Source organism: Petaurus breviceps, unplaced genomic scaffold, assembly GCF_028583685.1.
Source record: "Petaurus breviceps papuanus isolate PSGF00001 unplaced genomic scaffold, PetGlider_PUasm1.0 176, whole genome shotgun sequence".
Lineage (NCBI taxonomy): Eukaryota > Metazoa > Chordata > Mammalia > Diprotodontia > Petauridae > Petaurus > Petaurus breviceps.
Genome location: NW_027185771.1, coordinates 5085935 through 5102689, shown reverse-complemented (window position 1 = coordinate 5102689; position 16755 = coordinate 5085935). Strand labels below are relative to the sequence as shown.

Genomic DNA, 16755 nt, shown 5'->3' with positions numbered 1-16755 from the left:
AGAGGTAATAACCTTCGTTCAGTAGAGCTCAGACCTGCTGCCACTACCTTCTTAAACATACCAGCAGTAGCAGGAAAACTAAAAAGTAACTCCCTGGAGGCAGTGATAACCCACTGTGGGTGAGGTCTGCAGGTACAGTAGGAGTGAGTTCCCAAGATCTGATAGCCCAAAAGTTCTATAAACTCCAGCTATTTAATGAGGACCATGCAACTGACTGTTTTGAAAGGAAAGATTACTTTGGAAGCCCTAACAGTTTTCAAATCATCACCACTGTAAGTAGTTATAATCTCTCTGTATATATGATACAGTTTAATGCCCACATTCCTAAGTACACAAAGTCACCTTCTTACCTGTTGAGCTCTCTTCACTGGAGGTATAGGTACCCTTCCCCAGTAGAAGATTCACCATAGTTGGAGAATTGGCTACTTTCAAAGGCGTCTCTCCCTTCCTGTTACTCTGATGAGGATTCCCTCCATATCGTAACAATAACTTCACCACCTAACAAAACAAACAACAATCTCATTAGAGAATGCTTTCTGGGAAGGGTAGCTCACTTTGTCATACTGGTAAAGAGCTATAAACAGGATATTCTTGAGATGTCATATTTTTCTCCTTAAGAAATAAAGCACCCAGAAATAGGAGAGTAAAGAAACAGCAACTTGGGGGTGGTAAAGAAAATACAAGAAAGTCAAGTATTCATGTTTAGAAGGCAAAGAAATGGGCCACAGCAGCTATTTAATAAGTGATTCTCTCATTTACAGAAGCTGTCAAAAAGAAAATGCAGCACCATGGCAGAGCCTTTAAGACAAGGAACAGCCCAGGAAATGAGGCTACTCACCTTGTAGTGACCATTATTGGCTGCATCGTGCAGCGGGGTGTCATCATCCAACCCCTTTGTGTTGACTTCAGCACCTGCAGCAAGCAACTGCTTTGCAACGTCGTAGTAACCTCGATTACATGCCTCATGTAATGCTGTCCAGCCTGGAAATGGACACATGATATTTAATACTGGTGGAATGACAGCTGAAAAACAGGCAGGGCTATGGTATCTTTTAGATTTCTGTGTCCCAAAGACTTCATCCTTCTCAGCTTTAATCAAAGAACTCTAACAACAGAAGATTTTCTCTGAAATGGGACTTGTGTTAACCACTTGGATCTCAGGACAATCTGGGTAAACAACGTTGGTAGAAATATAAATTGAATGCAACAATTCTCCAAACAACCTGGACAGGATCAATAACTTTTGTCAGTGGTATAGGGGAAATTCCTTTTGATTCCACAGAGAAAAGAGCCACATAATTTAAACCCAGAAGTTCAGCTATACAGACTTACACTAATACAGACCCATATCATCAAATAACAAACAGATTAACACTTAAAAATTCTATTCTCAGGTATACTTTGGGAACAATAAAAATAGAATGCAATTTTATTTAGAAATAAATTCCCTGTCTTTATACTTCTCATGAAACAATGACTGTAAGTCAAATCACATATATATGTTAATATATGTGACAGTAACAACTCGATTCATATAAGAAAATATACCACTATATACAAAACACCCTTTTCCAAGCCCTGAAAAGAGAAGTTAGCTCCTTCAAACAAAAAACATTCATGGAATCTCTTTAATAGTCACAAAACATCAGCGATGGAAGGGCCTTTAGAAGAAAGCATTATTACCCAACATCTTCATTTTTCATTATTTTTGATCTTCATCTTCCTCTGCTTTTCCCCTTGTTACATAAGAATATTAATACAGACAAAGGAGGAATAAAAATTCTTTAATAAGTACATTCTATTTAAGGGAGTCTTTCTTGCATTCAATTTTTCCTCCTAAAAAAGCAAATATTGTCACATCACACATCTCAGGTATGTATGAAAATGAGACAGAGAAGTACAAACACCTGAAGAGTCAGAGCACAGCTAAGCATGCTGACATACTTTTTTTCTTCTCTAAGTGTATTTGTCTTGTTTGCAAAAGGGAACTTGGCTGAATTTAAGTAAGAGGTAATCCACTTTCATGTGAGAATGGCTTTGGAGATGGAAGAGACCTCCGAAACACCTCATCCAACCCCAGGATATAACCTCCAGCACCAAGCACCAAGCCTACTGCCTACAACTGCAGGTGCGATGTATATGCTTGCTGAACTGAACTGAACAAGGGAGGAACCAAAGCCCTGAAGGGTTATATAACTCACCTGACATCATGCAATCAGAACTGAACCCCAGGGGCCTCAGCTCTAACCTAGGACTCACCGGCTGCCTCAGGGCTAAGTCCACGAGTGAGGAGCCTACCGATGGTCCCAGGGAAAAGGACAACACCACGCTGAAGGGTTACCTGCAAAGTCTTTCACGTTGACGTCGGCTCCCTCGTTGATGAGCTCCTTGATGCGCCGGGCATCTCCTCTGATGGCAGCTCGATGCAGTCGAGTTTCTCCACGCTCATTTCTCTTATTTACTTTATCTTTGGTTTTGGAGGCAGAGTTAGGAGTTCCCTTCTGACAAACTGTAGACTGAGAGGGATGCTTTGGTGTTGTGTCTACTGCTCAACAAGGAGATCATAAGGGAAAAGTTTTACCAGAAAGGAACCCCATAGAGGGAGCTGTTGCAGCATTTCAAACTCAAATGGCCATCAGGCACCCCATCTTGTCCCCCAGTAGCTATGAAGCCTGGTGTGACTGGGGAGGTAAATATAACGTGTGCTCTATGCCGTAGGAGATTCAGGCTTTAAGTGTCAGGTAAATTACTTAGCACTCCTATGGGACATGGAGATCCAAGGCCAAAGAGGGCTTTTTTCTTTTCCTTTATAATTGCATGGGGAGAAGGAAATATTCCACCAGGGACACCACGGGCAATATAATGCAATCTACTACCCTGAGTGCAATAAGCACTTAGACATCTGCTAAAGAGGTTATTTTACTGAATGATGCCCTGGATCAGAAGGGCTCGGCTTCTGATCAGTGTTGTTCCACCCATCACAGCAGCTCCAGGAGGGGAGGCCTGTGTGCCATCCTCCCTAAGGGGCATCGGATATAGTGACCTAACCTTGCCCACAAAACAATCACTTCAAAGCTCACCTGGGCTATTTGCAGACTCCTCTGCTGTCATCTGCATGAGAAGGGCGACCTGCTGGCGCTCTGACAGCGGATAACCTGCTCTAATTCCAGATAGCCCCATTCCAAACAGTAAACCAGGTTTCCTGGTGGCGGGCTCCTTTTTAATCCTCTTCCGCTCAGGACCCTGCTTTTCTGTGAGGTATGTGAGAGGAAAAAGAAAAGGGAGGGGAAGATTTCATCTGGTGGAAACTTTCAAAAATGAAACACTGATTAATTTTTAAGGGAAGAACTAATAGCAACACTTTGATTCAATCTGACAGCTTAAAGAACAAAAAGAAAGGTCATTGAGTGTTAAAAAAAAAAAGTCAGAAGAACTGATGCTACCCAAGAATGACTCTCCTGGCATTATTTCTGAAATGTAGAGCAATTTAAATGCCTTACAAATCAGCCAACAAATTCAATGCTAAGACTTCAGCTATCAAACTTTCACCCCACTGTGCCTTGGCAATAAAACACACAAGGTACAACCTCATTTGCTTTTCTGAGATTCTCAGTAACATTTGGGGCCAGAAAAATATTAACATGTGGAGAGCCTTGCTTAAAACCATTATTTTCTGGTCTGGGTCAGCTTGCTTGCACATAAAGCAAGTTTTTAGCCATTAAGTAGAAGTAGGTAGTAAGGTTTCTCTTTCCCCCCTCCCCCCCAAAATAATGCAGAGGTAAAAGGGGAAAATAGTTAAAAATAAACAAGTCAAGGCCAACTGGTCAGTACTGTACCTTTCTTCTTGCTTCTAGGAACCTCCATTTCATGCCATGATGCTTCGAGGAGAGTACCAGCCTTGTAGTACCACAACATGGACTGAACTGGAGGCATCTAAAAGCATCAACACAAAGCACTAACAAGATACAATGTAACAGCTCTGAAATGTTTCCATCTCATTCTCTTCATAATAAAGCAAATCCTCGACTTATTGTCTGAACCGTTACAAAATATCCTGTCAATTGGTAGCAAAAACACATTGTGCTTTTCTTCCTTTTTTTTTTTTAAAGCAGTGGGTTGGGGGAAAGGAAGGGAAGGAGGGTATAATACCTTCAACTTTATGGATGTTTTCTTTCCTCAGCCAACTGGGAAGTCACTAATCTTTGGCTTCCTGATCAAGGCCACAGCAAAGCCAGAATCTAAAGTGCTTCCTGGTTAGCTCCAGCCTGGCCTCTGGTACCTGGTATCTCAGAAGAAATTTGGTCCTTCTAGGTGGTATAGACTTGGGGGATGGCGGGGGTGGGGGGGGGTGGACACCTGCTAGTAATAGCTTTTTAAAAGCAATCTTAGGGCAGGCCTTTTTAGGACTCCTTGTAGGTAAAGTTACCAGAACCAGGAGGTTTCTCCTGAAGCTATTTCTCTGCCACAGAGATCTTTAAATTTTAGAATACAGTCTGAAGTCAACATAGTTAGTCTCCATAATTCCTAGCTCCCTTTCACAGGTATTTTTGAAATGAACACCAGAGATCAACTCTTAAGAGTTATTGGTTTCTCAGGAAAAAAAAATGTGTAGGACAAAGGTTACATCCTGGCCTATTACTAACAGTTTGAAAAGAGGTGTATTATTGCTGAAATGTGATGTGCTCATCTAAATCCAAAAAAACCAAACCAACTGTAATGGCTGCAAGGAAAGGTAGGTTGTTGGGGCAAGGGGGAGACTACTTTATGATTTACATAGATTTTCAGGTTCCATGATTATGTCTATAATATTCTAGCTCTCAAAGAAGTCATTTCATCAAAAAAGCTGATTTCCTAAAAAGTATATTAACAGATGTTTTGTCAGTTACACTGAATCTCTCACTTTGCTGGGAATGTTTGTTACTAAAGTACTAGTCTGAGTTACTTGGGCCCCTAAATACACATATGTAAAGCTAACTTGTTTTATAAATACCTGGCAAGTCTTCCTAAATACTTAGGACCAAGAAAGCCTGGGGAGAAAGATGCAAAGTTCTTGAGATCAACCACATTAGATTTCATGAGGTCAAAAGAGGAAAGAAATAAATTCCAGAAAGGAATTTCACTGAGAAAACTTTTCATTCTCTAATAGTGTAGAGTTTAATTTCTGTTATTCTGGAGATAGACAAGCAGACTCAAAAAGGCCAAAGCTAGCAAGACCAGTTATTTTGTGCCTTTTTTACTTTAAAGCCTAGAAAGACTTTATTATGTCTAAATATGGAATTTGTGAATTTATAAATTAGATTCCTAAAAAGGATCATAGTAGATTATTATAAATATTTTTTTAGGTCCAAAGGCTTAAGGAACCCCATGCTTAGAGTAGCAGAATTTCAGTAGTCATTCCAATCTATGAATTCACCCAGGGATATTTAGAATGTATCAAAAAACTTACAAAAAAGTGGTATGGAAAAACTGCTTCCATATTTTAGCTAATCTGTCTAAGACAGTGGTATCAAACTCAAATAGAAATGGGTGCCACTAAATCGTAAGGAAAATATTATTAACATTACCTCTGCTCTAATTGTACTTTTATTTATTTTGCTAAATATTTCCTAATGGCATTTTAATCTGGCTTGCCCCAGCCTGAATTCAGAATAAATGACAACACTGCCAGACACCTCCTTTTTCTCCCTAAAGGCAAAAATACCCTCAAGCAGTTTAAATTTCAGGACAGCTTGAGATAATATTAAAAGATCCTTTCCCAAAATTTTACAAGTCTTGAATTTACTTCTATATAGCTGTATAAAACCTTAAGACGTATGGACATCTATTTTAATCCTGGTAATCTAAGGAGTATATGTTTCTTATACATGCTCACGCTATGTCTTCCCATCTCCCTAATTCCCATTCTGTAAAGTTGTGAGGAAGGGGGCAAGACTGCTGTAGAAATCTGTTGTAGATGTCACCTTATATGAAACAGTGCAATTGTACCTTGCCATACACCTACAAATTTATTAATTCTGTAAAATACCATATGAAATAATTTTGCTTAAGGAGGATCTGTCAGAATATTTCCTGAGGTCAAACAAATTCTGACCCCAAACCACTGTGTACTTACTAATAAGGAGCTGAAACAGACCATGGGTTACAATTACAGAATGGAGCATGTTTAGTCTGGGTGATCATTCCAGGATGAAACTGACTAAAACAGGATCTGACAATTTTTCAAAGTTACCAAGCCTCTAAGTGATGCGGTCTGCGTGTGCAGATCCTTGTAAAACAAAGGAATGAATGAACGCATGTTGGTGAGAGTAACTGGTCCATGCAACCCTGAAAGTCAGCCTACTTCTATCTGAGATTTGAACCACAGGATCCCAACCCCCAATCTAGGGCTTGGAAAATGTTCAAGAACTCGCTGATGGACAGGAAGAGCATGGCCATTTTCAAAAGTCAATCATCAAAGCATTGTTTCAGGGGCTGCACTAACACGCAAAAAGACATCCAGTCCTCAAGGAGCTCACAGCCTAAGGGAGGAGATAACAAGCAAACAACTATGGACAAAGATGACAAATTCGAGATAATCACAAAAGGCACCATCATTAAGAGGGATTGGGAAAAACTTCCAGAAAAAGGTGAGACTTGAAAGAAACTAGGAAAGCCAGGAGACAGATGTGAAGAAGAAAATCGCAGGCACAGGAGACAGTCACTGAAATTGGTAGAGTAGAGAGACAGAGCATCTTGTGAGAGCGCAAGAGCACCAGGAGCACTAGATAACAGAGGATTTTGTATTTCATTCTGGAGTAATGAGGAGCAACCAGAATTGACTGAATGAGGGGAGAAGAGGGTGACCCGGCTAGACCTGTACTTCAGGAAGATCGAGGATGGACTGGAGTGGGGAGGGATCTGAGGCAGGGAGACCAACCAGGAGGCCACTGAAGTCTAGTGGGGAGGCGATAAGTACCTGCATTGAGGGAGCGCAGTGTCAGGAGAGAAGAGGTGTATAGAGAGAAATACTACAAAGGCAGAAATGGCAAGACTTGGCAACTGATTAGATGTGTGAGAGAGAGAGGGGCTGAGAGAGAGAGTGAGTAGTCAAAAACAGCAATGTGCTATGACCCTGGGTGACTTAGTTGAGAAAAGTGGTGCCCTTGAGAGTAATAGTGCAATTACAGAGATATGGCTAAGGTAGTATATACCTGGTGTTTACTGAAATAATGATAGTTGATGGGGCTTTTAAAGAACTTTAAAGTTTGCAAGGCTCTCAATGAATTTTATTTTCAAAGTTCTTTACAAACTAGCCACCTCCTACCTTTCCTGTTTTCTTATACCTTACCATTGGTCCCCAAGCATTTTTCATGCCAGTGATGCTGGCCTCTAGACCCAGAGAAAGCCAAAGGGATGGGGTAAATAAGCAAGAGCAGGCAGCCCTGAATTCCCAAGGAGAAGTTTCTCTTGATAAGCAGATGGCAGCTGAGAATGCCCAGGGGCCTTCAGGCTCAATGTCACGGGCAGAGGGTTTCCATGTCAATAGGCATTAGCATATGCATGGATAGCTTTGGGATTGGGCTATTCTTTAAGGCTCCAAAGTTGAGTAAGGAGGAACTTTCATTTTCAGGCTGTGTCTCTATATAATGAACTTCTGTAGCAATTATAACCTTTGCTTGGAAAGTCTGCTTTGACCCACTATGAATGTAACTATCATGATTATGATTCCAGAGAATTTGAATCTGAAATGTCTGGTTAAAAATCATTAAAAAGGGGGCAGGTAGGTGGCTCAATGAGTAGAGCACTGGCCCTGGAGTCAGGAGGACATGAGTTCAAATCCAGCCTCAGACACTTAACATAAAAACTAGCCTGTGACCTTGGGCAAGTCATTTAACCCCAACAGCCCCTCCAAAAAAAAAAAAAAATGACAACGTGGGCAGCTAGGTGGCACAGTGAATAGAGCACTGGCCCTGGAGTCAAGAGAACCTAGGTTCAGATCCAGCCTCAGACACTTAACACAAAAACTAGCCATGTGACCTTGGGCAAGTCACTTAACCCCAATTGCCCTCCAAAAAACAAAAAAATTTAAATTTTAAAAAACCACTAAAAAGTTGATTCCATCTAAAAATAATGTAACATAAGTATGGCTTCATGGAAGGCACAGACTGAAAATGTCCTCCGCCTCTCCCTACAACTGGATGGCTCATCCCAGAACCTCCATTTAAAGAGAAGGTCCAGACTAACTATATTTTGTTCCTTTCCAGCATTGTTGTGAGAGCAAATGAGGTAATATTTATCAAATGAAATAATATTTGTAAAGGGATTAACACAGTGCTAAACAAACAATAGGCACTTAATAAATGTTCATTTATTTCTTCCCTCCCCTCTAGACTGAACTCAGAACTTCTCTACTAAGAATAATAAGGAGCAAGATGTTCCTATGATGGGAATGGAATGTTTACTGGAAGCAATGTCCCCTGACCTCTTATATGGGAGCAGATAGCATTACTCCTATATCATCCTCCCTTAAACCTTCACATTAAAGTTAATGATGAAAAAGGTCACAAAAGGAGGCCAAAACTAATATGAGAGAGCTCTTACCATTAAATCTATTACAGATCAATAGGAAAGTACCCACTGCAACCATCTTGTAAGCCCATTCACCTCATCTTCTCTTTCCCCTCCTGATTATACCTAATGAGACTCTACTCTCAAACAGCGCTTTGGCCAGGATTTTAACTGAAGTTCTTACTGAATTTAGTGGCTGAGTGATTATTTTTCTAACTATTCTAACAAACTAAGTGCTCATTTTTGTTTAGCACTTTATTCACAAAAGTAACTAAAGGAGATGATTCCATGGTTTCCACAGCACTACTATCAGCCAACAATACACTACCACTTACTTACTCTTTGTTTCTTTCAGGCTAGTCCTCCCTTCTAGTCTGCACCCCTGGTAAAATTCTCTTTCTTTTAGTATCCCATTTGCATAGACTAGAACTCTGAAGACTTATTTGAAAGGTCCCATATCTGCAAATGTGTCTTCTCCCATCCTTCTGGTACATGTATGTGTAGCTGTCATATCTTGTCTTCTTTTTATGCCCAGTCTGCCAGGAATAGGAGAGTGAAAATGTAAGCTCTCCATGTCTTCCCTTACCTTTCACATTCAGTGACTGAATGCTTCAAACGTCAAATTAGTGCCAAAATGATTTTGGTTTTGTTTTTTTAAAACAGATATATATATATAGATATATATATATATGTTAAATGTATGGACATGTTAAAACCAATCTATTTCATAAAAAAAGTCAAACAACCAATTTTTTTTTTTAAATTGAAGGTCCCTTCAGGACTTTTCTCCAAAACTCTTTCTCACCTGCAACCAGAGAGAAGCTTTTAGTTACTTCTAAGTCCTCAATTCCATACCACCTGGGGCCTCTTACAACCAACATTATATTTACCTATTACTCCTACTTACCATATAGTATGATTCTTCCTCCCAGATCAAATTTAGTGGTGCTATATATGTGTGTGTATATGTATGTATGTATGTGTATTACCAAATTCTCTGAAAACAACTGCAAAAAGGTTCTGTTCTGATATGCAAATGCACCAGATGCATCATTATATAACATATTCATTTCTCGAACTGTACTACCGGGACACAGGTATATTTCACCATAGCGATGGCAGTGCTATCTCCTGGGTCCTAATAGATCATATTAGTAAAATAACAGGCTCTGGCAAGTCAAATCAAGAAGCATTTATTAAGCTCCTACTATTTTCCAGGCACTGTACTTAAACACTGGTGATGGGAGGGGGATTGGGTGCAGTGGAAGCCTTTGGTCTCAAGAGTTCTATATATAGATACTATATACATTTACAAAGACGGAAAGAATTTCGGTATGAATATGATGGCAGACTATATGCCTACTATTTGAGCATTTGTCTAATTAGTTTTAATCAGGCTCATCACCAAGTTAGCTTCAAAGTGACAAATGTTTTTGGCTAAAGAAGCTCTCAAAGATCATTTATCAAGTTGTGAAGGGGTTGAAATCTATACAAGTAAAAGGAAGTATCTACACTAAAAAACAAACATAAAAAAACCACCCTATAGATTCTTGAGGTACTTAATTGGTTCAGAAAGCTACTGTATAGTAGAAGGTAATCTAGTCTATTGTCTCTCTCTAGTTGAGGAAAATGAGATTCAGCGAGTTTGGATGATTTATCCAAGACAACAAAAGCTGTGTCAGAGGAGGTACTAGAACTCAGGTTTCCTGACACTGAGGTCTGTGCTCTTTCTACTATAAAGAACATGATTCCCTAACAGGACCTACAATTCCTTTAAAGCTCACACATCCTAAAGCTCAGAGCCAGAATGAATTTATTATCTGAAGAACAATGTATTTATAGCAAGGGTCATGTACAACAGAAGCGGCAAAGATTAAAGCAAGCAAAACTGAAGAGTCACGTGACTTCTAAACTCTCTTGGTCCTTCTCTGCACTAATCATTTTTGTTGTTTTGTTTCCGTGCCTAGAAGCCAGCCTCCCTTCTGGTTCCAGCAGTCTTTGCTTCTCTTTGCTTAAGCCCAGCCTCTCTCAGAGGTTCACAACCCAAGTACCATCATCCACTGCTCACTCACTCTCACAACCCTTTTGTCTGATGAGAGACCTGAAGGCCTGTTATCTGTACTTTCCCAACCTCTCACTCCTCTGACACAGCCACCAGCACCCTTGCCCATGCCCTGATTGCCTCATGCATGGTCTACTGCAATAGCTGCTGGTCCGTCTGCCCGCCACTTTGTCCATCCTCCACTCAGCTGTCAAAGTGAGCTTCCTAAAATGTTGGTCTGACCAGGTCACTCCTTTCTCTTTCATCAACTCTAATGGCTCCCTATCAACTCCAGGATCAAAACAAAAAAAAAAACAAAAAACCTGTTTGCTCTATATAGCCCTCTCCTACCTTTCCAGACTCTTTACACCTCACTCTTCTCTACATACTCTGTGATCCAGTGAAGTTGGCCTCCTTGCAATTCCTTGCACAAGATACTTATCTCCTAACTCCCAGCATTATTAGAGGATGGTCCCAACACATAGGATTCTCTCCCTCATTAAATGTCTCTCAACTCTCTTCAGGTTCCAGATAAAACTGCAACCTTCTATGAGAAAGTTTTTCTAATCCCTCTTAATGCCAGTACCTTCTGTGAAAAATTCCAGTTTATCCCAACTTTAGTTTGTCATCTATAATCGTTTGCACATTGTCTCCCCTGCTGTACTGTGAGCTCCTGGAGAGCTGGGGCTATTTCTTGTTTTTCTTCCTTCTCCCAGCCTTAATCACAGAATGCACAGAACCTGGTAGGCACTTTGACTTGACCAAATACCATATGCATAGCTGAAAGATTCCAAACTTACTTCCACATACTACTCCAATTTGTTCTTGGTATTGTTTCAAATTGATATATACTTTTCCCCAGGTCAGCAATAAACAAACATGAAGTTCAGAATGCTTGCCGTTTTCAATTGTCCTTCATTACAGGTATTAAGCATAATGAAACCTCTCCCCTAAGATGAAGATCCTGCCTACAAGTGGAGAACTCATGCCTCATCTTTTTTCAAGTGCAGGTCACTCACACATCCCCTCTAGGTGCCAAAGATCTTCTTTTTTGGATATAGCACATTCAGCATTATTTATAGACTGTTCTGTCTTATTTGCTGTTTTTCATGTGTGTTGCATTGCTCCAAATTAATTACAAATTCCCTAAAGGGGAGAAGCATGTTATCTAATACTTTTTAATCTCCCTTAACATACAGTAGATACAAAATAGTTCAATGCTGATTAATGTATAATCATTTGCCCACATAGCTAAAAAAAGTTTTCTTTGATCTTTTATTTTCTTCATCACATTCATATAAACTCCTCTGACCCCCCCCCCAGTTCCAAATCACCCCCTAAATGAAGGAAAAGGTGGGGTAGAGAGAAAGAGTTTAGAAAAACTAACAAATCAACAGTCTAACAGATGATATATGGTTCTACACCCAAAGTTCCCTGCATGTAGAAAGAAGGGGGTGCAAACTTGTCTCTTCTCTTCTTTGGGACGAAAGTTGGTTATTATAAAAATGCATAATATTCAATTTTGTGGCCATTTGTTTCCATATACATGGTTATAGTAATTTCCAACTAAATCAACTGATAAAGCATTTTCCAAAACCCTGGTAGACAGTGAGTACAGGACCAATTAATACCCATAGAGATAAATTTAATCAAAAGCACTAGGCTGGGAAGTCAGAGAATTTGAGCTTTACTCCTTGCTCGAAGGCCAACATGAATCAATTTCCTGACGAAGGGCCTAGATTAGCTCAAGTCTCTTAATCTGGGTTCAATGAACTTGCTTTTAAAATAATTTGATAAATGTAAACATGATACATGTAATCTTATATATTTTATTTTATATACTTAAAAACACTAAACCAGAAGGGTTCTGTGGGCTTTCCTACACCGATAGGAGTCCATGGCACAAAAATGGTTAAAAACAGGCATTCTCCCTCTAGATTTTATGTGAGTTTAACAACACACATGCCTTTTGCTCTGGTCTCCTAATGCACCTCCACTTTTCCTAGAATCTCTCTTTATCTTTCCCCATGACTGACCTATGCTCCTGCCTCAGATACCCATATATTTTTCAGTTCTAAACACTTCCTCACTCTTAGCTATATCTCTGTACTTCCTATCACATATTCTGTCCTAGAGACTCAATCTCCTCACTATGTATCTATGATATCATGAATTGTTAATGGCCTTAAGAACAAAAGTTCCAGTAAAAGCACTGAATTTGGAGGCAGAGTACTTGGGCTCAAATTCCAATTCTGCCACCTGGGAGACTCTGCCTAAGTAATTTCTCTCCTGTGGCCTTTATCAATAAATGGCTAGAAGATCCTATACTCACTTAACAGGGAAACCAGGTCTTAATTAGCTCAAATTCACAGAACCAGTCACCTTTTAAACCCCTTAAAACAATTAAACAAGCCAGGAAAATGAGAAAAAAATCAAACTGTCTTGTTCAGAAATGTTGGGAATTCTTCAGATCATAGCTGTATTGATTCATTTGCTTATGATGAGTAAAAGAAAATTAGCCTGTTTCAGCAAAAAGTGATGGGACCAAGTAGAAAAAAATGTTTCTTAAGTGTTGTATTACCTGATACAATCTAGCTTTCAGTTACCACTACAAGTTTCTCTAAAGTGCAGGACAACATGGAATCCTTTTCCCTTTTCTAATTCCCTACACCTGCCAGTAGAATCTAACTCACTGAAACAAGCTTTATCAAGAAATTTAGGACTGAGTCTTGGCCCTGCCACTGAGTCTCTTTGGCCAAGGTAACATCATCTGTGCAATGAAGGAGTTGAAAGTCGTAAAATCTTTTTTGAAAAAATTTTTATCGTTTCTTTTAAAAGTTACTATTGGGGCAGCTAGGTGACTTAGTGAATAGAGCACTGGCCCTAAGTCAGAAGGACCTGAGATCAAATCTGGCCTCAGACACTTAACACTTTCTAGCAGTGTGACCTTGGGCAAGTTGTTTAACCCCAACTGCCCTCTTTCCCCTCTCCAAAAAGAAAACAATTTACTATCTTAAATGTCATAGATTTGAACTGGGAATGTTTCCTATAGTATGATGCATAAAGAGTAGAGTTCTGTACCTGGTTCAAATCCTGCCCTTGACATTTGCTATCTATATGACCATAGAATAGACAAATCCCTTAACAGCTCTCCACCTGAATTTTCTAATCTGCAAAACGGGGGTCATACCTGTTAGTACCTACCTCATAGAAATGCTGCAGTTTAGTGTATATTATTACAATTTAGTGTGTATTATTTATAGTGCATAAAATTTAGTGTATATAATTGATAAATTTAGTGTATAACATTATTATAATTGAGATGGCTTCCCAGTCGGTCCACAAAAAAGCCTACTTAACCTTTAATGCAGCAGAAACCAACTTTCCCTTCCTTTTGATTCACTGGCTGTTTTGACTGTACTTCTCCATAGGACATGCTCCAATCTGCACACTGTTGAAAACATTTTTCCTTGCCTCTGCTACCTCCTTAAGCCACTATTCTTTTTCTTCCCTTGACTACCAAACTTGTCAAAGCAGTCTAGACTCACTGTCTCACATCTACTCATTCCGCAAATTCCTTATGCTTATTTATGCCCTTACCATTCTATTGAAACTTTTCCAATACTTATCTTCTCTAGCATGACACAGCTAACCACCAATGCCTTTCTGAATTCTCCAACACACTGACAACTGTGACACTGCATTCTCCTCATAGAACTTTTTTCTCAACTGTCTCCCCTGATGGCCCCTTTCATTCCTGCCATAATCAGTTTTAGGAAGAAAATTCTCAAATCTACATTTCTGTAGTTGACAACTGACGGCCTAGTGTGAAGGGAAGTCAATGATTCAGAATATGCTTCCCTCTCTGGACCTCTGGAGATAATCTTCTCCTTGCTCACTGCATGGCATGGGCAAAATATTCATATTTATGACTATTATTCTTAAAACAAATAGGTATTTGTAATTGGGGGTGGGGGAGAGGTGGGGTGGAATAATATCAGACTTCACAGTGCAGGTTACAGCAAGCTCTGTCTCAAGAGCTAAAGATAAAGTTCCTGTAGGTTCAGGAAAAGTGATACATAACACAGGAGAAGCTCTCTGCCCATACTGTGAATCTGTTAAGGGACATTCTCACTATGATACCTCTATGGCATAAGGGTGACACTTGGTTTTTGAAGGCAATGCTGAAATATAAGGCCTGGCAGTTCCCACGATATTGGAAAAATTTTGAGTATGGGCTTAGTGACTGACTCTTGCCCAAGGTCTAGCCTAGATAAGTACAGAAAGGCTCACTGTCAAAAGGTCAGCCAAGTAGAAAAAGAATTCTATAGCCAGAGGAACTTGAGTGAAGCATGAAAGGTTGATATTTACACTGGTGGAGAAATGCCCACAAAAATGAAATCATGGATCTTTTATTTTATTTTTTTACTTTTTGGAGGGGGGGAAGGGCAATTGGGATTAAGTGACTTGTCCAAGGTCACACGGCTAATAAGTGTTAAGTGTCTGAGGCTGGATTTGAACTCAGGTCCTTCTGACTCCAGGACTAGTGGTCTATTCACTGCCTCACCTAGCCACCCCAACAGATCTTTTAAATAATTAAAGTATTTAAATATTTTTTTAAAAAACTCACCTTTAATGCTTTCATTCTGTTTGAGAACAAAGAGCCATACTAAACTGTTGTTGTCTTTTGATTTTGGGGAGTGCAAGGGAAATATGAAGAAACCCACTGAAAAATTTACTAAATATTTTTAAAATCCATGCATGACACTGCCCGACCTTAAGCTCCAAGGCTTAGGAATGCCATACCAGCTCTCCTCTTGCTCAGCCTGCTTAGAAACCCTATCAAGAGGACCAGAGCCAACGTGTTGTTGCCACTTCTCTCTTGCTATTCCAGCTGCCTTAGCTGAATGAATGTTATTCCTTTCTCTCTGTTGACCTTTAACACCTTGTATAACTTGAGCTGCCTTCCCTGATTAAAAGGAACCAAGTTCCAGGAACTCAAATCCTGACCCTACTTAAGATAAGAAATTAATCAATACAAAGAACCTAAATGTCAGTCACAAAAGAAGAAACACAGAAATGTTGACATTACCAGTCTCCGTGCATGCACATATTTAGTTTTTACTGGAATCAATGCTGTTTTAGACTCTTCCTTCAGATTATCATTTTTAAATATGCCCTGTCTAGTGACTACCACATTAATATATGCACCAACAATCACTGCTAAATGTTACTTAATAATAAAGAGATCTGCTGCCACCATAATCAGTAAAGCCACTTTACCTTTTGCTTTTTTTTTTTTTTTGGTAGCGCAACTGGGGTTAAATGACTTGCCAAAGGTCACATGGCTAGTTCTTTGTGTTAAGTGTCTGAGGCTGGATTTGAACTCAGGTCCTCCTGACTCCAGGGCTGGCACTCTATTCACTGTGCCACCTAGCCACCCCACCACTTTACCTTTTAAAATTCTCACTGCTTACTGGGGGAAAAAAAAATTAAACATTCCCAAGGGCACAACAGTGTGGAAAAGCCCAGTATATGAAGTTTATTAATTAATTCTGCCTTACTTTTAATAGAAATAACTAGACCTAATATGTCAACTCAGCCACTCCAAGATAGATTGTCTCACAAGAGATCAGGTTAAGTCTGGTTCTCTTTCAGAACTTTTCATGAGGTTGTGGGCGGTGGGTACAAAAAGATGATTTTTCAATTGGGTGAGCTTTGTTAGACACAAAAATAAAATTGCTTCCTCTGATAACTCTCCCCATTTAAAACTTGAAAAATATTTCAAATGTGAAAAAGGAAAAAAACAAGTCCCTTCTGCCTAGAAAAAGCATCTTCTCTGTATTCACTAATCTTTTGAGGCAAACAGACGCATACTTCCAAATCAGTTTGTTTCCAATCCCCTAGAAGTCTAGTGCCATTAATATTTCAGCTTTATCAAAGGACGCTCTCATTTCTCTGTGGGGAGGCTAATATCCTCCTTTTTTTTTTTATCCTATACAGTCTTCTCACCTCCTTCTCTCTCAGGGCCCTTCCAGACTCTCCACCTGCTCCCAGTGGCAGCTGGCTGCTAAGGTAGGCAGCACATAAGTCATTGACAGTCCCCAGGGGCCCCAAGAATGTATCCTTCCCACTCAGACCCCACGAGAATGCCTTAACATTTCCCC

General features: G+C 39.7%; 1 protein-coding gene across 5 annotated transcripts in view; it reads right to left on the bottom strand.

The window, feature by feature from the left end:
• ANKRD11 (ankyrin repeat domain containing 11) overlaps positions 1–16755 on the bottom strand; it is a 276644-nt gene that overhangs the window by 32685 nt on the left and 227204 nt on the right. For 4 of the 5 annotated variants that reach the window (XM_069085538.1, XM_069085537.1, XM_069085539.1 and 1 more), the window contains 4 exons: positions 3081–3251; positions 2342–2545; positions 839–981; positions 351–498 (listed from right to left, as the gene is read on the bottom strand). In XM_069085538.1, the coding sequence (XP_068941639.1) occupies positions 351–498; positions 839–981; positions 2342–2545; positions 3081–3251 (666 nt within the window). Of the gene's footprint in view, positions 1–350; positions 499–838; positions 982–2341; positions 2546–3080; positions 3252–3836; positions 3934–16755 lie in introns of all 5 variants that reach the window. The other variant, XM_069085540.1, reaches the window with a different exon arrangement.